The following is a 24677-nucleotide window of genomic DNA, read 5'->3' as shown; positions in this document are numbered from 1 at the left end:
ATTTCACTCCGCAATCTCCTGGGGGGTCATCCGCCCACGCAGCACAAACAGCGTGTGTTGACTGCGCGGTGCGCGTACGCCTGTCCTGCGCTAATTATAGAACATCGTATCTCCCATACAAACCCATATTACATACGACATTCTGTGCTTCACGGGCAGGTGTTCTACGCTAATTACAGAAACGTCGTATATTCCTTACAAGTCTTTATAAGTTACGATATTTTGTGATTAACGGGCAGGTTCTAATCCACCCAACATGACTGGCAGTTGACAGAGATCGTTAGAAATGCCTTGTTGACTGAACAGTTAAGTTTCAGGTTTTCGTGGTTTGTAAACGTTTTTAAAAACATAAAAGTCATTCCGGTCATAGATAAAGGTTGCCAACCTTACATATTATTGAGCACGCTTACAAGCTAGGTACAAATAACTCAAATAAGTATATACCTAGGTGAAAGATATACATTATACATATCGTAAACATAGCATATATATCAGATCAGACCTGCTAGCATGAGTTACCTACGTTCTCGCGCGCGAGTCCATACTGGAAGTCGCGCTAGATGTATGGAGTCGCGCGCAAGAACGCAACTCATGCTAGCGTTTGATATATTATTTAGTGACGAAGTTATCCTTTTGTATATCAAATGGAAGTTTTTTCCTCCGCTTAAGTTAACAAGTCTTCGGTACATGTTACTTTTGACATCAATGTAAAAATAAATTCGCTGTCGCGGAAAAATCTAATATTTATTCAGCATCATCCGCAATGACCTTTAAATCTTAACCCCTGCGACACTCGGTATCTCACTCGGTCGCAAAAGATGAAAAGGGAGGGAAAATACAAGCAGCGTCAATCTTTGTTGACTGATCATCTCTCGGAAGAGGTCGGCCTGGGTCTCGGTAATCGATTTGTTTTTAAATCGATTTCAAACAAACGTCTTGTTTGCGGCCAGTCTGAAGTCATTTGGTTTTGTTTACTTTTAAGTAGAGGTGAGGTTTTGTTTTGTTTTAGGATGTGATTTTTTTAAGGAATAGGGTAACCTATCCTAATACGGACAAGTATTTTTCATAGTATGTGTTACATTATATTAGGGTGGTTAGCTGATGTTATAATATTTTATTACTTATATAAATTAATATAGGTATGTACCCACAGCAAGCTGTAAAATAAATGAATTCATTCATAAAGTGGCCATGAAATTTTGCGGCTGTGGGTGTACTCAAATAAAAGACCCAAAATACCTACTACAGTGAAGTATGCTACCCTTCCTACCTAAATAGGTATAGGTATTTTCACCTACGGCCTTGTCAATTAGGTACGAGTATTTCTGTATTTTCGTACAGCATTGTAATTCACCTAGGTCACTCATCGATTGCATATACAGTTCAACAAGCACCACGCACAGTATTTGCGAACGGTACCGCCAATAGGCCTAGCCATTCAAGTCAGGCGCCTGCGAACGGTAACTTGTTTGACGATGCCCGTAACCTGTACGGAATTAAGTTAAAAGCAGGGGCGAGCCAAATTAGAGGATATTCAACTCGCGAGACTGATAGTTAGAGTATTAGAACAAATTAAATTATTTTCAGAAAATATTTTAATTTGTTTTTTTTTTATTTCAAGTAGACACACTACTATATAAATTATAAACTTTAAATAAATGTCATATACTAAGAAGAAGTGACCAAGGCCTCCAGTGCCCCAGGCTGGAGTCGAACCAGCGTCCTCTGCTATCGCGGCAGGTGCCTGTGCCATTCGGCCACTGGGCCACAGCGGCATAGGTCGAATTTTACCAAGTATATGCACTTCTTACTGAAGGCTTATGGCGCCCCCTGGCCACCTCTAAGGTACCGTATGGTTCGACCTTTCTAACTGGATCATCTCAGCACTGCATTGGGGCACTGGAGGCCTTGGTCACTTTTTCTTAGTATATGACATGACATTTATTTAAAGTTGATAGTTAGAGTGTTTGTTTACATACAGCCTACCTAAAAAAACCCTACCTACCAATAATCCAACCTACTCGTAAAGCTAAAATGCGATTTTTTGAACACAGACTATTTTCATCTTTCATTGAATACCTGTTGTTAAGTGAGCTGAAAACTATTTTTATAAGTACTTAAATATTATTTGCTTCATAAAAATATAAAATGACTGAAATAGGTACATATATATTGCCTGACTATATCCTTAGAAATAAATACTATTTCCTGGTGATGGCTGTATCTACCTGTTTACGACAACTTATCAAATATTTTAGATAAATAGTGTTAAGTGCCGGGTAACGCAGTTGATTATACAACGTATGTGGCAATTGGTCACAAGTCATAAACAGTCAAGTTGTGTTTTACAAATTATTTTGTAATTTGTAAATTGACGAGTTGCTGCGAATTACCAGTTACATTTCAACTTAAATACCTATTTACTTACTCAGTTAGGTATTGTAAGAAATAATCAGGATAAAGTCCGTCCGAAGCTAATTCTACACTGACTAAAAAACAACATGGCGTGGAGGCGCCATCGCCCCTATAAACTTCAAGTTCTAATGATAATACGATGATTTTAGCTTGCACTATGCCGCTGCATCTTTTCTTCGCTTACATTATAATTATGTATACTCCATTCAGCAAGTTCTATTAATATAACTTATAATATAACCTACAAATAAATATATTCAGTGTCTTTTGACTTAAACAATACAATGTCATACAAAGGTTCAGTCAGGGTATTAGAAAACAATGTGGATGTAAAACGGTGTAACAACACTGGTGAACCTTGGGTTAATTGAGCGCTTACTTTGAAACTGACAGTTAAATTTTACTGTTGATTGTAAAAGCTAAATTATATGGGAATACATTTTAATAATGGAAAGTTATTTAATATAGTTCTATTTGTAAATGATCAATCACACAAGTTGCGCCGCGAGTCATCGCTTGACATTCAAAAGAACAAATTATTGGTTCCCTACCTGCCTTTTACTAATCGGCTCCTAGCCTATAAGGCCGAAGTGATAACGGTACGCATTTCCTCTCATTAAAATGTCACGTGACCCGAACGCTTTCGGCCGACATCAGTCATCATCGAATAACTTCCGTCAACAAATATTTGATTTCAAATTTAGAACGCCAAGTTATGTTTGCCGCTCAACGTGGCGCCACTTGCGTTTTCTACCTTGAAACTAATATTAGGACGGTTTAAGCTATACATTTGTCCGCAAGAATTGATAATCTTGTAAAAATGTAACTCGTTCTTTATAGAACGCGTTTTGCCGTGGGAACATTTGCGGATTGCAAAATTCTTAGTTGAATGAATTACTTCATTTTTCCACAATTTATTTTCGACCCATACTGCCCTCCTAAGGTAAAAGGCCGTATTTTCAAAGAAAACTATATGAAAATACCGCTTTTTAGCTTAGGAGGGCAGCATAACAGGTAAATCAAGTTTTATGGCATTTTAAACTACGCCTACAATTTGAGACACTTTATTGTAAGTATATTTAAAACACGATTTATCATATCGAACATAACCATTAGTCACATACTATAATCTGATATAGTTAACTACATCCAAATGACCATATCAAATACTCGTCCCATAGAACTAGTAAAAGATGGCCCATTTTCACGTAGGCGATACCCCACAAAGCGATATTATACTGTATAATGTCTCCGAAAATATCATTTTGACATAATTTCTCCATAACATAAACACGGTTATGACGTTATTTTACACTTGGTCATTCAATACATTGTAGTCAAAGTCACTTGGTTTTTAATGGTCCAGCCTCATAACAGAAATGAAATGGGTTTCGTTGCCCGGTAGCGTGTAGACACCTTTGTATAGTTTGTGTGGATTGTATTATGTCAATTTTAATAAATGTATGAAATGTCACAGGAAGATTTAACTACTATCTTTTTCTTAACTATTATTTAATCTAAACATCATTGCATGCGTATTATGTTCAGGACTTTACTTAAATTTGATATTTTAATTACGCTAGCCTATAAGTAATGACATTGTTTCTTATTTTTTAGGGTTCCGTAGCCAAATGGCAAAAAACGGAACCCTTATAGATTCGTCATGTCTGTCTGTCTGTCTGTCTGTCCGTCTGTCTGTCCGTCTGTCTGTCCGTCTGTCTGTCCGTCCGTATGTCACAGCCACTTTTCTCCTACTATACTGTTGAAACTTGGTAAGTAGATGTATTCTGTGAACCGCATTAAGATTTTCACACAAAAATTGAAAAAAAACAATAAATTTTTGGGGTTCCCCATACTTCGAACTGAAACTCAAATTTTTTTTTTTCATCAAACCCATACGGGGTATCTATGGATAGGTCTTCAAAAATGATATTGAGGTTTCTAATATCATTTTTTTCTAAACTGAATAGTTTGCGCGAGAGAGACTTCCAAAGTGGTAAAATGTGTGCCCCCCCCCCCCCCCCCCCCGTAACTTCTAAAATAAGAGAATGATAAAACTAAAAAAAATATATGATGTACATTACCATGTAAACTTCCACCGAAAATTGGTTTGAACGAGATCTAGTAAGTAGTTTTTTTTTAATACGTCATAAATCGCCTAAATACGGAACCCTTCATGGGCGAGTCCGACTCGCACTTGGCCGCTTTTTTTATTTGACATTTTTTTATATTGATGTTGATGTATTGATGTTGATGCTCGCTAGGAATACTTTATAAGAGACATGTGTATCAATGTAGCTTCTTCTTATCATATACTTAGTAGAGTTAGTAGCTGATTCGCTGTAAATATAGCAATAAAGGCATCCGCCGTAAAAGGCTTTATTAATTCCCAGTTAGTCTGACAAGCGAGATAGTTCGTACTATATCACGAGGCCTGTCAGGCATGCGGGTCCTAATTTGTCTAAAAATAAAATACCTAATACATATGACTATTGTACTGACAACAAACGTAAACACAATGACGAGAAATATTCAGCTGACGATTATTACGGCATGGTACACGACTTCACGGCTATCATAGCAACTGTTAATTTATTTTGTAAGATAATATAATAAATAAACTTGCCGCAAAGCATGTAAATTACGATAAAAACGTGATATCAATTGATATATCGTGACAATACCTGACACGCCATAATGGTGACATAAAATGTCGCTTGCGATTATTTTTTCATGAAAATGGCTTGCAATTAAATACTCGAAACTCTTGAAAGCTTAAAGATTATGAAACTAGCGTTAGCTGTAAATATTATTTAGTTTACATTTAATGTTCTTGATCATAAACATAACTAGAACTAATTGCTCTTAAATTGAGTAAGTAACCAAAATCAGGTTCGTAGTCTATCAATCATTTCACATTCAAACGTTCCTAGTTGACACTACAAATTACACTCAAGGACAACAACGGCTTATATATAATTGACGATAGCTATATTATCATTTGTAGATACATACATATTTTAAACTGGATTAAAAAAACAACGGGTTGCATTCAGGGAGTGCCGGCAGAAGTGAAAACTCAATAACTAGTGTTGAGGTTAACGCCATCTAGCGTTAGCGTTAATTACTTGAAACCCCTAAGCACATCACTGTTAGTACTCGAGTTATATTAATACCAGTTAGAGCTATACTCACTAGATGGAATTTAAATCAATAAAGAAAAACTCAATGACATTACATGTAACAGTTTTTCATGTAATGTCATTGAGTTTTTCTTTATTGATTTAAATGCCATCTAAATGAGTGGCCATCTAAATCTTACGGTCACCTGATCGTCTTACGCTGTCTCGAGTTTAACATTTTTACCCCACCTCAAAAAGTACACAGCGCCGCTAAAGAAGTTTTTACTTCAAAAAACAACGACATTCGTTCATACTTCTTTCCTTCTATACTTCACACCCATTTTATTGAACTTTAGTGTCAATCGCATCAATGTTGCTGGTTACACCTGTAAAATTGTAACTTGTACTTTTACGAGTGCAAAAAGGGGTTTGTATCTTATTTTATATCGGCTTATATACAGTAACCCTAGTTATATTTTTATGTATGTTTGCCATAATTTAAATAAAAACAATTGAAGGCAAGGTGAGGTGGGCAATAAAAATAAAGTTGGCATCGTAGAGGAAGTGTCGGTATCGCAGGCATTTATTAATTGGGACTTTTATGTCAATTCTGGTTTGTACAATGTAATGTCACGGTCATACATAACAAAATAATACTCGTAATGGTGACATATCGTGCGTATGTTTGAGTTTTGTTGAAACTAGAGTTGTCTTTATTTAGATTAACGACAGCGTTTAATACCTTACCTATCCCTACTAATTTAATAAAAGCCAAAGTAACTCTATGTATCTATTTGAAACCTCTTGTCGTTAAAATCATAATTTTACGCTACACAGGCGAAGTCGCGGCTCGTATTCTTCATATATTCCCTTTTCATTGTTTGAGCTAATTTAAGGCCTAAACACACTGCATCACTCGAACTCGCGAACTCTTTAACGAATGTCTAAAAACCGCTACACAAGCGACCTAGGGAGCCAGAGCCTTGCTTCATGAAACATACAGTGTGCGTTAGCCTTTAACTGTACCTCTACCTATTCACACATAAAATTATATGTAAGTTGACAGTTAAGACAAATCTGTAGACCCCAAATATCACACTCAACGAACTCTCCAAGTTAATCGTGAATAATTCAAAGACATTTCCAGCTTGAATACCAAATTAACTGTTTACTCAATTACTTACCAATTTCTCTTAACACATTTCATATCACAGATTATCGAAAACCGAAAACGTTTCAAAAAAGTAGACGATCTTTTATATTTTATTGACATTTTAAGTAAATACTATAATGAAACTTATTTATTAAAACCATAAACATAATTAATAAACTAAACTTACAATAAAAAGTAACCTAAAATTAAAACTACCTACAAAACTAAAACTAATACCTAAAAAATAAATAAAATAAAATACTATTGAATCATTAAAAGACGTAACCAACGACAGCAATAAGTACCTGCCATGTATTGTGGCCAATGATCTGAAACATAACACCTAACCTAACCTAACCTAACATAGAATATGCACCTTAGTACCTCTCTTGAAACTAAATTTAAGTTGATATTTGGTAATATACGCGCACACAGATTGTCCCTTTGGTCGCAACTTAAATGAGCGGTCACGTTTCATATACTTTATTAGTACAGGAACGCCAATATATACAATACACCATCTAGTGAAGTGATCTGTCTGAAATCTGCAAGCTGTCGCCATTTGTCACTATCGTGGCAGACTGAGATGTACAAAATGGTTTTAAAAAAGCATTTAAATACAAAATGCAAAATACTTTTCAGATTTACTATTTCAAATGCAAAATACCAAATAGTTTTGCGTTTTGCATTTCAAATGCTAAATGCAAAATAGGTATTTTCAAAATACTTTTTCTAAATAAAATACCTTTTGACCAAATCTCGGATATTTTTATTTATTTTAGGTATTTATCATGAGAAATCACAGACCTGTCATTGTCGAGCTCGCGCTTGACAGACAGCTGAAGTGTGCGAAAGGGAAGCCATCACGTATATGAACATCGCATGAGTGCGAAAGAGTCAGACTACAAATGAGAAAACGTGACCATTTTTGAGTTTGACGACGGCCGCGGACGGCCAAGAGCGTATCACCGTAATTTTCAATTTGAAAAATATACACAAATTCGGAAGAAAACTATTTGATAAACTAATACAATGAAGATAGTGTCTTGTAGTGTACCGGATTTCAGTGTCACGGGGCCAAATAAACCTAGCAAATATTCATTTCAGAGGAATAATGATATTCCGAGCGAAATTTTCTTAACGATATTTTGTCAAATTAACAGCATAAAAAGTGTAAGAAGCCGGTTTATACAGTTGATTATAAGTTTTTCTTCCTTTGTGTGCTAATATTTTATCATATTACTCAATAATTTAAAATATTTTGTGTAAAAACATAAACTGTTACTTTACGCTAGGGCTTGACAAAATGTTCAGATGACAGTATCGATAACTTGTCGGTATATTAATAGCTACCTATGTAATCATTTCTTCACAAGACATAATTAAGATATTAACCTTTATAACCGACTTCAAATAATGATTGCTATAACATCTGCATGTTTAGCAGTAAATTTAAACTTCACTTTCCAACACAGTAAGAGTTAGACTAAGATAAGGCTGTAACGATTTTGATAGCACACGCAGTGCAGGTGTTATTTTATACATCATAATGTCGTAGAATTTTAACGTTTAAAATAACACATTTGAAAAAGTAGTCGATAAAGCAATCAAACACCGACAGATTATTAATATGTTATAACATGACATCACTATTTTTGATCTCACATAGACAATTTACGCACACACTTGCATTTCATTTTTGGTCGCACTTTTGAAGATTGACAGTTGTTCTAGTCATATTAATTCTATGTGAGAAATAGAGACACAATGCCGAGCCGAACAAAAACGTCTAATAACATGGCACCTTATGCATGACATTATAACCGGTTTAGACTCTCGCGCGAGCCACGAGACGCGAGTGTAAGCGGTGGGCTCGCGACTCGTCTCGTGGCTCGCAAGCTCGTCGAGCTAATATAATTTAAACACTAACGGCACGGCATAAGGTTTATAACCAATTGACAAGCCGAAGCCGAGTGTGTCGCGGCGAGCCACGAGACCCGCCGCGAGCCGAGTCACGAGTCTAAACGGCTATAAGGCGCAGGCGCGCACTCTGACCAAAGAAGAAAAAAAACCGGCCAAGTGCGAATCGAACTCGCGCACGGAGGGTTCCGCACCATCAACAAAAAATAGAGCAAAACAAGCAAAAAAACGGTCACCCATCCAAGTACTGTCCCCGCCCGACGTTGCTTAACTTCGGTCAAAAATCAAGTTTGTTGTATGGGAGCCCCACTTAAATCTTTATTTTATTCTGTTTTTAGTATTTGTTGTTATAGCGGCAACAGAAATACATCATCTGTGAAAATTTCAACTGTCTAGCTATCACGGTTCGTGAGATACAGCCTGGTGACAGACGGACGGACGGACGGACGGACAGCGGTGTCTTAGTAATAGGGTCCCGTTTTTACCCTTTGGGTACGGAACCCTAAAAAGGGCGCGCATGGCTAGCAGGCGCCTCTATCGGTCAAATTCGGCAATACAAGTGTCATTCGTTCATTTCATTTTGTTTGACTGGTAATGTTGGCTAAACTTAATCGCAAAGTATTTTGCATTTTGAAATGAATATTAAAAATGCAAAATACATCTCGAAAAGTATTTCAAATAAAATACAAAATGTTTTTTACTAAAAGGCATTTAAATGCAAAATACAAAATAGGTATTTTGCATTTTGTATTTGCATTTTAAATAGAAGTATTTCAAATAAATCGCATCTCTGGTGGCAGAAATACGCCGTTTGACAAATTTCACGCGTGCCGACGTATCTGCGAACCGATCCGCAAATAATTTAAATGTGTACGCGAAATTTATCTTTATTTCTGATAACAGGTATTCACATTTGGAAATCTTCTTTATCTTTTAACATTTACGAAATCAGCGAGTGTTGAAATAAACACGATATTCGTGTACCTACTTGGTCAATCGTAATATAAAGTAAAACAAAGGAAGAAATATATTGTATCAATATTTTAGAGTAGAAAATACAAGCAAAGTTATTAAAATTTACTCCATATCAACTCTAATACTAGAAATTACCTAGGTATAAATGTGTAAAAGTGATAAAAAATCCGTTTAGGTCAACAAATTTTTTCATTTCATTAAATGAAGAAAATTGTATCAATAAATAGCTTAACATCCTGCGGTGAACAATTATTTACAAGAAAATTGTAACATCTACAAAATTGAAACACATTCGACTTCAATCTGTAATATTTGAAATATAGATTTAAGATACATTTGTCTACCATTTTACTAAAGAAAAACTACCTATAAGCACATACTTTCCAAAAACATCACCATTTTTATAATCCGTTTTATCTTCCACTCCCTTCGTGCCTAGACTCGTTACTCATAATTATCAGAGAAAGTTATTTTGAGGTTATGTTACTTTAGAATCAAATAATGCCGCGAAAGATCACGACCCGCTAGATATCATCGCGGCTCTTTTGACGCGGGCGATTCTTTCGGCAATCTCACCGCCATCTGGCGGATTAATGTGCGTGACAGTGTCGCGTGATAAAGTCGCCTGGAGAACTGACCCTGGTATGCAGTTTGGTACTTGAAAGGTACATGATTTAGCTATAGTCATTATTTAAAAATGTAAGGGTATAATTGAGTCCTGAAACATCCGGTTTTCAGGCAACTATTGCCTTGTGATGTGAGTTAGGTGTACCTACTAAAAAAACAAGCTTATATTTATGAAATTTTTATCTATCTGCGTTATGGTGACCAATCCGATAAATACGATGGCTGCAGCTGCAACGAGCTTTGTTGAATGAATTTTTAAATTTGACGACTGGTCTGGCCTAGTGAGTAGTGACCCTGTGAAGCCGCGGTTCTGGGTTCAAATCCCGGTAAGGGCATTTATTTGTGTGATGAGCACAGATATTTGTTCCTGAGTCTTGGGTGTATTCTATGTATTTATATATTATATACATGTATAGTTGTCTGAGTACCCACAACACACGTCTTCTTGAGCTTACTGTGGGACTTAGTCAATCTGTGTAGGAATGTCCTATATATATTTTTTTAATTGACTTTTCTGACTGTGTTATGTTTTGTCCTCAGGTGAAGGAGGGGGCGGCGGGGCGCGGCGCTGCGCGCGCGATGCGGCGTCGCCCGCGCACGCGCCCGCGCCGGCGCCGCCGCACGTCAAGATCGAGCGGCTCAGCCCCCACGACTCCACCGCCTCCAGGTAACTGCCTCTCTAGTCTCTAGTCCACTAGTTAGTAGTCTCTTGTGTCAGGTGAAGAAGACACCGGCTCGTCAAGATCGAACGGCTCAGTTTGCACGACTCCACAGCCTCCAGGTAACTGCCTCTCTAGACCACTAGTTAGTAGTCTCTTGTGTCAGGTGAAGAAGACACCGGCTCGTCAAGATCGAACGGCACAGTTTGCACGACTCCACAGCCTCCAGGTAACTGCCTCTCTAGACCACTAGTTAGTAGTCTCTTGTGTCAGGTGAAGAAGACACCGGCTCGTCAAGATCGAACGGCTCGTTCTGAACGACTCCACCGCCTACAGATAGGTTGCTTATACTCTACTAAACCTCCACCAAATAGGTACTCTAGACATGACTCTAGCAGGTGGTTTCAATTCACGTCAGAATTAAGAAGGTCAGAGGATAGGCCAAAAGATACTTCAACCTATAAAGCACCTCGCAACAGAACAAAAATTGGGGATGGGAACACTTTTTCAGGGAAAGAATTTTAAAAATGGTTAAGACGAAACAGGAGCTGAGATTTAAATATTTTAGGTAAATATACCCGTCTCGCTAACGGAAGCGGCTCCTAAAACTATTGCGATAAGGACAAGGCGAAAAACCCTGCGTAAAAATCTCAAAAATCGAGGTTTCGTACTCGACTGTTTCCTCCTCCAAAACTTACCAATCGTAACCAAATTTGGAAATCTAAATGATTATGAAATTATCTGTGTCGGACCGTTTTGATTTTTTGACTAATTGATATAAGTTTTGAATACCACGCCTCTCAATGCGGCATAGTTAATTAGGCCATTTTGGCCATATTTGAAGGGCTCTACCGCCTTAAAAAACAAAAATATCAAAAAAAGCAAAACGGTCCGACACAGACGTTGACAATATTAATCTTTGTTGAAAAAATCATTGCTCTAGCTTCAAACCCCACGGAGGAAACAGTCGAGTACGTTTGTATGGAGAAATTACCACTCCTGTTGCCTCTTAATAAAGTTTTGTGTAGTCTAGGTATTAAGTTTGTATTTGTACCTAAATATAAAGGTACTTACTGAATAACACTCATGTAATGTGGCATTGAATAAAATAACCAAGAATTACCTTCAATTTCTATGGAGCATAAAACGATACCTATCTACGAGACGGGTGTTGTAACGCCGGACCTAAGGCCAATTAGGATTGTACGCCTACGGAAACTCCAAGCGATATGTGTAAGTTTGTAACTTTGTAAACATGTGTAGGTACTCCTACGATCCTTATTATGACGCTAATAAAGGTTTCCTCTGGGTAAAAGGATAATATGAACCTAAGATAATTGCAGTATGCATAGATGGCGATTTAGTTCACAAGTCACAGTTATAAGCGCAGAGTTTCCAAAGTAGCATTTTCACCACTAAGACTAACTCTAACAACTGCAGTAAAGAATCAGCACACAGCTGCTTTACATTGATAAAATATACCGTTTACGCAGCAAAGTGTATATGACAAAAATGCAAGATATACTTATCTACGTAACATCCATTCTGGTCACCGTTTTGGCATTGACAATAGATGCATACTCATAGGAGCGCCAGGTGGTCACGCTCTAGGTATATTCTGATCGGTCCTTCAGTTTTGGGAAAAAGGGGTCTAAAAGTGTCTGTTGTCGACAGATCCCGCAGCGTGACGCCGTCGACGTCGTCATACCCGGGCACGCCGCCTGAGCGCGGAAGCCCGCACGCTCCGCCGCCGCACCCGCCGCGCAACTACTCTGACATCATGCGCTCCCTCGCCGCGCGGTACAACTGCCCGCCTAACGAGTGAGTACCACAGATCTTGCACTACCAGGCGCCGATGCAGCGTGCAGTACACCGAAGGCACTTGCATAGGTTAGCATTTGTTTGCTATGAACGCCGCACCACGCTGCTGCACGCTCCGCTCAAGCGTATACTCAGTTTGCACACTTCTTGTAGTCAATATGGAAGTAAGGAAACCATAGTAGGCCCCGAGTACCTACGGACGCATTTTCTTCGGAAAAATTACCTACAATACAACACATACACGAGAGAAACACTATCAATTCTATAAAGCACAATTAAGATTTAGAATTTTAGATCTAGCTATGCAGTAGCCTTATTTCAGTTACGTCTTATAATATACCAATCATGGCTAAATAGCAGGCCATAGAGTAAAAAAATAATAAAATCTCCGTATTGACAGGCTAAACTGGTTCACTCTGGTCTGGTTTTTGTATTTACCATTACTGTAACAGCAACTTCCGACAACAGTTGTGTTACGACATCCTGCACAAAGGATGTGAACTAGTCTGGATCTAGAGAGTATTATTAATTATTAAGTATGTTTTAGTGAAGTGTTCATCTCAATAATATATGTACCTAACAATGTAAGCTATTATCCTGTCGCATACTTCTGTTGTTTCTCCAATAAATAAAATAAAATAAAATTCTCTATATTATAGAGACTTCTAAAGGCGCTAACACACAAACACAGTATACGTAAAATTACAGTAGGCTATAGTCCACATTTTCGTAATTGTTTTGAAGTCACGTCTATATTAAATTCTCGGACGCGATAACTTTCCCGTTGGTGCATTTGTAGCGGTATATGTGCTAACCTAACCTAACCTACCAGTGGCGGCGCGTCCATAAAAGCCGATTCCCACCGGCTTACCTGTTTTTGGACGTTTGAGCAGAGTTATAAAGGAAATATGTAAGCCAAATTAGCCCCGGCTTGCCTATGGATATGTTTGACGCGCCGCCACTGGTACCTACCCTTACCTTAGCAGAAGTCACAGAAGTGTGACATTCTTACGTATGCTTTCGGCTTGCATAAAATACATGTACCTATACCTTTAATGGAACGTGGAATTTTCTACGTGAATAATACTGGACAATCTTACACAAATCAATCTATACACAAATACATAGAAACATCCATAATTCATCAGGAACTAATATCCGTGACAAACAGAGAAAAAAAATGCTCTTATACCGGGATTCGAACTTGGGACCTCTCAGCTTCGAAGACAGTTTCACTCCCAAACTAGACTAGGAGACCGTTTATATAAATCTTCTCTACTCTACAGCTAACCACAATTATTCCAAGCTAGCTAGCTTACTATTATTAAAACGTCTGGGAGAATTATCTCGAGAACCGGATGAAACGAATAAATGTAACTCGTAAACCGTTTACGGCTTACGCAAAATGTGTCTCAATCAATAACGCCTGTCTTAATTAATTAATTAATTTATTTATTTAAACCTTTGGGAAACAAACAGGCAAAAACAACACATATAGTAAATCAGATAACACATTCACAAGCCACACAGTTTCCACTAATGAATAATAACAGTTATGTTGCTCAGAAGCTAACATTGATACAATTTAAACTTAAACCTATTTTAACATTAATAGAATTTACAACATGCAAAACTCAAATACCTAACTTGAATTGTTGAAAAAACACAAAAAAAACTGATGATTAATTAATCCAGTTCACAATTCATTCGAAACTAATTTTATTTTTCAAAACGGTACCTAATGTTTTAATATCTGAAATAACGGAATAAATGCACAGCGGCACTTCAAACCACTTTTCTCTAATGCGTCATTTTAACATTACGTTAACAGGTAGCACTAAAACCCTAATAAAAATAACCCTAATTAGGAGACAAATATGTGTGATATCTTTTCTGTCTATAAAACTTCAATAAGTTAAAAGGCTTAGACTAATGGGAATGTTTATAATGCACTTACCGATACGCATATTGTGATAATGGCTCGTGCCGTTTTTAATACGTGAGTCACGCCTTCGAAATTCAGAAGTTAAAAGAGAATTTAAATTGATTGGTTTTATTTTCTTTCCATTTATTAATACTTACTCATAAAAAATTCGAAGCGAAATACGATATTTTTTTATTACCATAGCTATTTTGGTAGGTTGGTATAGTTAGGTACATAATTAAGTAACAACAAATTAAGATAGGAACAGTAGAAAGGTCAAAGTTATTAAGCCGTTCGTAGCTCTGAGGAAAAACCATCTATATCGGCCATTAATAAGTTTATTTAGATATCAAATAAAGGAAACACTCGATCATTTTAAGCAAGCCATTTCCTATTTACTCTCGACATTTCACACGGCATGTCACTACACTACGACGGTTCACCGACCGACTAGTGATGCCCCAGCCAATTAGCATATTAATCGATTCGATAACTTACGTTTAGTCGACAAATTTACATGATTCGTGAGAACCGATGGTCGCCGCGTGAACTTATGTTATATTAATGAATTGCTCATCTTCGGGGTTCGCTGACCTCTGTCAATATTAATTATTATGAATCAATAAGCTATCTCGTGTCTGTATCAGTCAAGTATGCGGAATGCAACTAATTTGTCGTTTGAATTCTGTTTTCATATCATTAGGAGTTAGGACGAATATAACTAGTTAATATTTAAATTTGGCAAAATGTATTCATAGTATTGTTTATGGTAGTTCTGTGTTATTTATTTATGACCATAAATTTGCATATTGAGAGTTATAATTAGATATACTGTCACTCTACAATAACTATTTCAACACATTAGTGTTAGTCAAACTAGATAATAGCTTTAAATCGTGCATCTTTGTACATATAATAAACACCAGACACAAGTCACGCTATCTAAGTGATTTAACTTGCCCCTCGAGTGACTAGGTGACGATCATTCCAACAACAAAAATACTAAATACATTTTAATTCTCCAGCTACTTCCACCGCATGAACGGCTTCGGCGCGGAGCGTGCGCCGGCACAGGAGGCGACGGACGCGCCGCTCGGAGGGCTGTTCACAAAGATGGCGAAGCAGCAGGGCGGCCCGCCGCGGCTGCCTGCCTTCCCCGTCATGCTCGACATGAGCTCGACTAAGGTACGTCACTATTCATGTGTCACCACACAACTAGGTCGTGTGTCGGTGTCGTTATTGTAACACAAAATGTAGATTTTCCCATTGGTTCAACGGATCAGATATTATTTATCCAATGACCTTTAACCTGCCTTCAAAAATTTAAAATATACGGCTGCCTTCATAAAGTCGTTCACGTGGGTTAGGTTTTGTCTAAAAGATGTCCCAAGACTGTCTACTAAAGCTCTGCTTATGAACATACATATTTACGCACCTATACAAAAGAAAACGCCTAACGCCAATTCCTGGGATTATTTGCCCAGCGGACCCCAGGCTGCAATGAGCCGTGGCAAAATGCCAGGACAACGCGAGGAAGATGATGATGATAAAAGAAAACGCCTAGAAAAATTTCATAGATATTTTTCGAGGTACATACCTATGTTATAAAATTCCAACAAGTAGTCTACATATGTACTTATAATAGGTACGCCTCTTCTCAATCCCACAAAAACGATAACTCGCTTGGTGGTCGATCCGAAAACAAATTAACTCACTTATGGTATGTAGCTTCACCCTCATTAAACAAGTAAATCGAATCTGACTAGTATATTTTTTGTTCCAATTTTACCCAAAAAAGATTTAAAAAATGTAACTACCTACTATTGAGGCCCGACCAAAGTATTGACATAATCGTCCTAATTAAGTACAAAAAGTATTTTATTCAAATTGCGTTTCAGAAGTATACGCATCGCGTGCGTAGTTAGCGGTTAGAGACAGGATGTCGATGATCTAAGCAAACAATCGGTACAGTTGCCCTTTATTATATCAGAGTTGACAAGACATTTGATATACTACAGCACTACTAACATCCCAACTATGTCACATAATTACCTTTACCTTCTTTATTCGCTGTGACTGTACAAAGCGAGCATACCATTTTTTATCGTAAAAATAATCAAAAATACTCGCAACGCTATTAGGTAATCCTCGTTACTTAAGAAGCCACTGCCCCTATGAAATAATTTACGGTCAGCTGGGTTTTAATTTCAAAATCACGATTTAAATTCATATTAATTATTATATGCCCGTACTCACTGACCTTCCTGTTTTAATTGCTGTTTTACCCGGTTTCATAGTTCACGGCTGTGATTAAAATGTCTCGAGGGATCGTAAAATTCATAAGGCTCTATCGCGCCTAGCATCTAGAAGCGAGCGCTCGTTTATGTTAATTTGAAGCTCTTTAAAATCATAATGCGCGGCGGGTAGCTCGCTTCCTTTCCAGTAATAATGAAGGCAATTAAATCTGATAAGGCTCATGACCTTTACACTTCCTTGGAGTGCAGATAACGTGGAAAGAGTGTTAATTGCGAGGGGTATAGACTCGCGGCGCGCGCGCCGGTAGGGTAATGGCGGCGCCCCGCCCCTGCGCGCCGCCGCCGACTCGCTCGCTCGACTCTCGACTGTAAAAGGAACTGGAGCTGCACTAATTGGCGGTGGCACGCGCCGAGCGCCCGCGACACGCTAGTGATGTACTGATGGGATGTGAAATCAAACCGCCGCTCGACTTTTAAATTAGATGACTTTTTACACACGAGTGCAGCGAGCACGCGGATATTGCAGCGTTAAAATTGTTACAGTTGTGACTCTGACTTTCTAATAAAAAAAGCGTAATGATACAAAATGGACGTTATTATATTTGTCTCAATCGTCAGCGTGTCTTTATGACACGAGCAGATTACTCGAGTTGGAGATACTTTATTACTGCGTAATGATGATATCGCTCACATGTTGCAATGAGGGCTACAATAAAGCTGTTTTCCGAGGCAATTAGCCGTAGAATCGGGGTTGCGTCACGATCTTCCGCTGCTGATTCAAATTAGCTTGAACAATCAATTAAGCTGCATTCTATTATGGTCACGGGGGATCGCCCACAGCGTTGGTCGGTAACAAACGATTGCCTTCAGTTACTTACTCATGCAGATCCTCGATAGCCTGGGCAAAGTGAAATGTCCCGTTTGCTTCATCAAATTGATGTCGTGTTCTAACAAACGTGTTCATCTTTAAAAGGCAACGGGTAAGGGTAAATAAATCTCGCCATCTGTTTCTCAGCCGGCGCACGCGTTCATTTCACGCCGCGCGCGTCTGAATTTTATATGAAATTAGAACGCATGAGCCTTTTTTAGTGAGCAATTAAAAAAGATAGATTGCAATTTGACCCGCGGGTAGCTAGCGTGACGGGTGGGTACGTTATTATGATGAATGCTCGCGCTCTCGATCAGATAACGGCTCACCTTTCATGTTTGCTCAGAGCTCAACGGCTCAGTGCCCAGTGCCGTATGCCATCTGACCAGCCGAGCACTCGGCGATGGATCAAACCGAGGTCGACGACACTCTCTTTGTCTTAATTTATCAAATTAAAGAAAGTCGAGTTGCGCTACCTGCTTTTTGGAGTCAATTATGAAACGACTTTATCGGGCTTTGAAAGACAGTTGCCAATTCAAAATAAATCATAGTTATCATTGCAGCGTAACAAACTACTTGTCATTAAGTATGCTTTGTTAAAATTAGCAACACATTTTAGCTACTCGTTATGTTTAAGACATACTTAATTTATATCTTCTCATTTGAATTTTGTCTTGAAATACAAACAGTAAGAGTTTCATGTACTTGATTTATTCTCTAGCAGCTCTAGCTTACTAATGTTTTGTTTTATGATTGACGAAAAGTACCTACGTATTTTCACAGATTATTATCTATAGTTTTAAGTACTTTCTAATTCCTATATGTACAAACAATCGATAAGTTACAAACTTTCCCAATTTTTTATTTGCTCAACCCTAATTTACATAAAATAGTCCCGCATTAACGTCGACAATTCTCCCCAGACGCTGCTAGCGATATCCCGAGTGGGTCGCGGAGGGCGCTCGAGACGCAAGCGCGCCGGGACTGCCCCGGAGCACTCGCCGCTGGATCTGTCTGCGGCGGGCGAGAGCGCGGCCAAGCGCGCGAGGCTCTCCGCCAGCCCGAGCACCAGGAGCGACAGCGGCGAGAGGGACCCGGTGTCTAATGATGGTAAGATACTAAAGTAATATTACATAATACTGTTCCCGAGTGGGTTGTGGAACGCTCGAGACGCAAGCGCGCCGGGACAGCACTGGATCTTTCTGTGGCGGGCGAGAGCGTGGCAAAGCGCGAGAGTTACCCGGTATTTAATTATGGTTAAGATATACCACTAACAGTGTAATATTAGGTACCTACACAGTCATGCACTGTATACTATTTACAGAAGACGCTCAAGCTGAAATCATCCAGATGGACAAACTCCTAATGAGTGTTTGCGCACATTGTGTCAAAACTCACTGTATGGTCAGTTGGCTCACGATGAAAGCAGTTATCGACGTGATACCATGTCAATACCAACATTCATCATACGCCAGCAAGTTTTAAATATACGAGTAGAGCTACCGTAATATGTAGAAACTAAATATAGAACTACTTAGAAGAAAAGTGTCTAGAAATTGATATTAATTCCTGTTGCATAAGGGTTTATTCCTTTTTGTCTTATTTACATTTTAAGATATAAGATTAATCATTAATCGAGTTGGAACTGCAATACGAGCAAAATAAAATAATAAGCACTTATGATAAGATTTGACAAGTTATGACACACGTTGATTATTAGATTTCACATTGGCAAAGTGGTTATTAGAAAAACGTTATTGTCAGCAACACTTCTTGATAAGAGATCTAAACATCATACATGTACCACATGCACTATTAGTAAACCTTTTGCACATTGTAATAAGGTCTACAAAACTGTGTTACTGGAACTTGATACTTTTTATGTACCTATTACAGTTTCAATCATAATTAGTGTTCTAAAAATTATTGCTACATTGTTAAAAAAAGAATGCAAGATAAACAAAAGGCCTTGCGCTATTACCGGTTACTCGTTTTAGATTTCACTGATATAGTTAGTCGTAAATTTAATTGTTGTTAACTAGATAACCAGAAGCAGATTACTACTGAAAGTGGTTTTAAACCAACTGAGATCATATCTACTCGAAGGTATTACGTTTCAGACGCAAGCTGACAAAAATCTAGCAAAACCTTATTCTAACTCTTGTGTCTTAAGTAGAACTTAGACACTCAATCGTACATTCTTCTATGACTTTGTTTTTGATAGTAATATTTAGGCGATAAAAACACATTCCAATATTAGATAGAGTCCCTTTTAAAAATTGGTAATAAAAATACCTCAGAGACGCGTACGAAATTATTAAAAGTACCTTTACTTAATTAAGTTGACAAAAAATGTAAGCCAGTATTGAGTTTATTCAATACTGGCTTACATTTACAATTATTCAAAAGATGATTTTTAAGTTATTCCAAATATTTTCTTAATTCCTAAGTTTAGCCGAATTGGATCTAAATAAGTAATGGTTATCTTTTAACAAACCGCTTAACATTCCTTAATGATTCACCGATCAAAATTTCGAACCAATATTTCTTTCGCATGTAGGAGGCAATCCACTAAATGCACCATTCATTTAGTCTAAATACTCGACGGCTTTTTTGAAAAGCAATTATGTTTCAATATCTTTAATTGCCGCTACCGAAAAGTAAATGTCTTCGCTTTGAAATTAATTACTATGAAATATGGGTCCGATCTTATGAAGAGTTTTGGTGGGTGATTTGGTAAAAGGATAATCGTTGTTTTATTTTTACTTGCATCGGACTGGCACGCTTGGTATTTACACTTACGAACCCGTTCCATTACGAATAATTTTATTTGTATTCTTTTTTCAATTGTCCCCTATTTATCAATTGACAGGATTGAAATTAATAGATACGTTGAGTTAATATTATACGACATAACTGCCAATAATTTAATATTTACTTATAGAACATTAAATTTGTAAGCATGCGACTTAATGATTATCGAAACAACATAATTTTTACCTTAACTGATCAATTGTAAGATCTTCTGAAATTATAATCGAAAGCCTTTTAGAACATACCTATTCTAGATTACAATACAATTACAATGTAAAGTTTACTTTTGTTTAGGACCAGGCACTGTCCCAATTCTCCAAGGTTTGTCAATGAGCTGCATCTTTTATCATTTATAGGGTTCCGTGTACCAAAAAGGTAAAAACCTTACAGCGCGACTCTGTCCGTCGGTCTCTGTCACATCGCTAAATATCTCGACAACTACTAACCCTATCGATTTTAAATTTGGAATAGTTATGAACAAGGCTAACCCATACGCATTAAAAGTGTTATTATTTGGACAGAGCGAGGCGAGTCGCGAGACTGCTTGTGCGCGGAGGCCCGCGCGCGCCTGTCGGCGTGGACGGTCGACGACGTCTGTGAGTTCGTCACGTCCATCGACATCTGCGCAGAATACACATCGGTAAGTGCACCTTACTAATACAAAGAAACAAATGAATAAGACTAGTAGGTACCTATATTGCCAGCTCACTGTTATAATAAAGAAACAAATGAAGGCTGTGTTCTTATACCTGTTCCCCGATTGCCGTTTCGATACAATTATTCTCTACAGATCCAGTCGATAGATCCAAAATGGATCTAGTAAGACAAGTTTTTCTATCGCTTTACCAGAAATACCGCTCTTATTTCAAATGTAGATACAGTTAGTTAGATACACATTGACAACGACTGGTGAGACATGTAACTTTGACTATCATGAAAACTACCCAAACTTTTATGCAAGTTTATTTATTTAAACTTTATTCCACAATAAAAAAATGTTCAAAGGGCGAACTTAATGCCAGAAGGCATTCTCTACCAGTTAACCCTCGGGCCAAACAGAGAACAAGCCAGGAAGTTATTTGTTATTCTTATTTGTCTATGTATTATAAGTCTTAATGTTTTTTAAAAAATAAATGTTAAAAATAAAAATAGTCAAAACATTTAAAACGCCAACACCATCATTGAAACATTTGAAACCCATAACTTTTTATGAACATTGAAATATACAATTGCACAATCTCCTGCATCAGCGCTTAGATTTTCTAACAATTGCAGTATTTGTTCTATCGGCCAGGTGCATCAACTTTCCTTTGCAAAGTAACGGACCGGACCTTAGTGCTAGTATAAACTAGTTCTTACGCCCTGCCTGACCCCAACCTGATATCTATACGCATCAATAAATTTCACAAATTCAATTTAACGGTCAAGTCGCGCTCTATTTCCTATAATTTATTTTATATTCAGGAAATTGCCGGTGTAAAGAGTTCGTTATGACGCTGACTAGTGTAGTGTCGTAAATATTACATTGATGCTACTCGTACGCCAATAAGTCATTAAGTCATATGTGAAGGAGAAATTGGGCGATGGCATGTACCAGTCACAAAGTTAATATAGTATTTTAAACATAGCGAAGTTACTGATTGGTTTGAATTAGTAACTTTCACTCTAAGTACCTTTTTATACGTTGCACTCAGTGCAAAGAACACCTCTAGATAGTCTAACACTTAGTAATTAAAATCAATTGCTACATATTACTATATGGCTAAAATTACTAGGTAATAGTAAATAGGTGCGTCTGCAATACATAGGACTTTACCCATCAAACATGATATTAAAAGCTACATATATCTACTCAAAGGTTAACTGGAAGAGATCCCTCATAGGGATAAGTTCGCCTTTGTACTTCTTACTACTTGTATGTTTATATCCTTTTTTTAAATACTTAAATTTAGATTCGGAACTCTTGGAAGTCGTACTCTTTGATTGAGTTACTAGCACTTCAATGTTATTCAAGGCATATATAGCTCTGTAGGCGATCAGAATACACCATCTATAGACGGCAGCCGATCAGCCCAATTATGCGCCGACACTAACATCGCACTAAACTAACCATTGGTAGACCTTACTGCCTTGCAATAAAGCTCAAGAATAATAAAATAACTGTGTCGATGATGTATGAAATGAGTAACATCGATTAACGCTACGAGAACAAATCGGTGGTCTCATCACCATTATCGACTTTCCTACCGCACATTACGTTTGATTAAAAAATCTAACGGCATCGATAATTGTACATCCGCCAGATTTGTTTATGGTGGCAGTTTAGTATTACTTACATACTGAAGATAATCTCAAATTGTGATCTTCGATTATTACCGGCAGCTTGTAGTTGACATAATAAGTATAGTAGTTATCGTTAAAATAGTAATTATTTGTTATTATTAGATTATCTCCTGATATAGCATTTTATCAATGAAATGGGAAAATAATTGGTATTTACTATTTATACACATTGTTTTTACTTCAAGTTACATATAAAGAAAGAAAATGGTCAATTATTAAAAGACGATCTCATTGACACATCTAACAATACTCGACACGGGGCAATCATTCGACAATGCGTAGTTACCGCCGCCGCATTCAACTATGCTCAAACATTATTCACCAAACACAGAAAAATAGACTTTATTACGTTATTAACAAGATTATAAATGAAATGAGTTGTAATCGTGATAAGAGGCAGATGTGATTGCTGTACACAATGAAGACATCAGTCGGGTTCGTCACTCGCAATCACGATTGCCGCTAGTAATCATTCAGTTTCTACACCTCGTGGTTACGCCAGTGTGCCCCGACACCTGTGTTAAGGCGGCGTGTGTGGGTATTTGTTTTCTTTAATCTAGTAGATCAGATAAAAAGAATATTAGGCTATTGTTATGAATTCATTTCATACTCCTTTTTTGCTCTATTAGCCACCGCATTCAGAAAATAGACTATTATAATAGACCTACAACACAACTCAACTCTCGTACAACTCTCCAACATGTAAATTTTCGTGTGATATTAACAATTTGCCATACAGTCTGGGTCCAAAAGTAAAAACGATCCCTAGAAATCGTCGTTATTGGTCGACTGTGTGTCATTGAACTGTCATATTCTGTTGGTGAAATAGAGGCCATTCATTCCGAAATTCATAATTAATTATTCTTTCTTTAGAATGAAAAATGCCATATTACTTATTGTTTTTTTTTTTCATGCCGATTCTTGTTGAGTAGTGACTATAGTAAGTATTTTGTTACGCGTGAAACTCTAGTAGACCTATATTTTCCAAGCTTCGTTAGAGCGGTTTCACACTACGTCCGATCCGAATCCGATCCGAATCCGTGAAAATATGGTCCGAAGTAGCAATAGAACTATTTCTATGGTAATTTACGCACTAGATCCGTCTGATTTCTTTCCGAAATTGGATGAGTGCGTAAATTACCATAGAAATAGTTCTATGGCTACTTCGGAGTTCGGACCATATTTTCACGGATTCGGATCGGATTCGGATCGAACGTAGTGCGAAACCGCTCTTAGGTTAAATTAAACTATCCTTCCAATAGATATGCATAAGAAGATACAGTTGCTGTACCTATGCGCCTTAACGCGTAGGTGTATAGACTCATCGTCTTACATTGGTAGATTAGAGCTAGAACATTGAGCGATCATTCACACACGGCATGTATGACACTGATATATATCTCGACTTTGATTAATTTTAATATAGCCGCGTATGGGAGCGCATATCAGTGATGCATGAATGCAAAAAATAATTAACACTGGAGCTCTGAATTAATTACGAAAACACCTTTTACTTTTAAGTGAAAATAACATTTTTAAATGTCAGCTACTTTATGTTATTAATGCAGCGTTATTATATCGCTCAGCGTTGTAAAAAAATATAATTAATAAGTATTACCTGTAAAAAGTAACAGTATGTGGGTACAGTTAAGATTAACGGGGTACTACTTTTGCTAATAAGCGATTTCTTTCTGACAATTACATATTATCTTAAAAATGCATCATTTTGACAAAGTAAACAATACAAATAGACTTATCATAGTAATGCATTTGGTGTTGCT

General features: G+C 37.4%; 1 protein-coding gene across 3 annotated transcripts in view; it reads left to right on the top strand.

Moving 5' to 3' along the window:
- LOC134653089 (polyhomeotic-like protein 2) overlaps positions 1-24677 on the top strand; it is a 211567-nt gene that overhangs the window by 133044 nt on the left and 53846 nt on the right. For all 3 annotated transcript variants that reach the window (XM_063508385.1, XM_063508382.1, XM_063508384.1), the window contains 5 exons: positions 10753-10879; positions 12546-12692; positions 15642-15801; positions 18663-18849; positions 21075-21193. In XM_063508385.1, coding sequence (XP_063364455.1) covers positions 10753-10879; positions 12546-12692; positions 15642-15801; positions 18663-18849; positions 21075-21193 — 740 coding nt within the window. The remainder of the gene's footprint in view (positions 1-10752; positions 10880-12545; positions 12693-15641; positions 15802-18662; positions 18850-21074; positions 21194-24677) is intronic.

Source organism: Cydia amplana, chromosome 12 (assembly GCF_948474715.1).
Source record: "Cydia amplana chromosome 12, ilCydAmpl1.1, whole genome shotgun sequence".
NCBI lineage: Eukaryota > Metazoa > Arthropoda > Insecta > Lepidoptera > Tortricidae > Cydia > Cydia amplana.
This window is presented reverse-complemented; position numbering and strand designations above follow the sequence as displayed.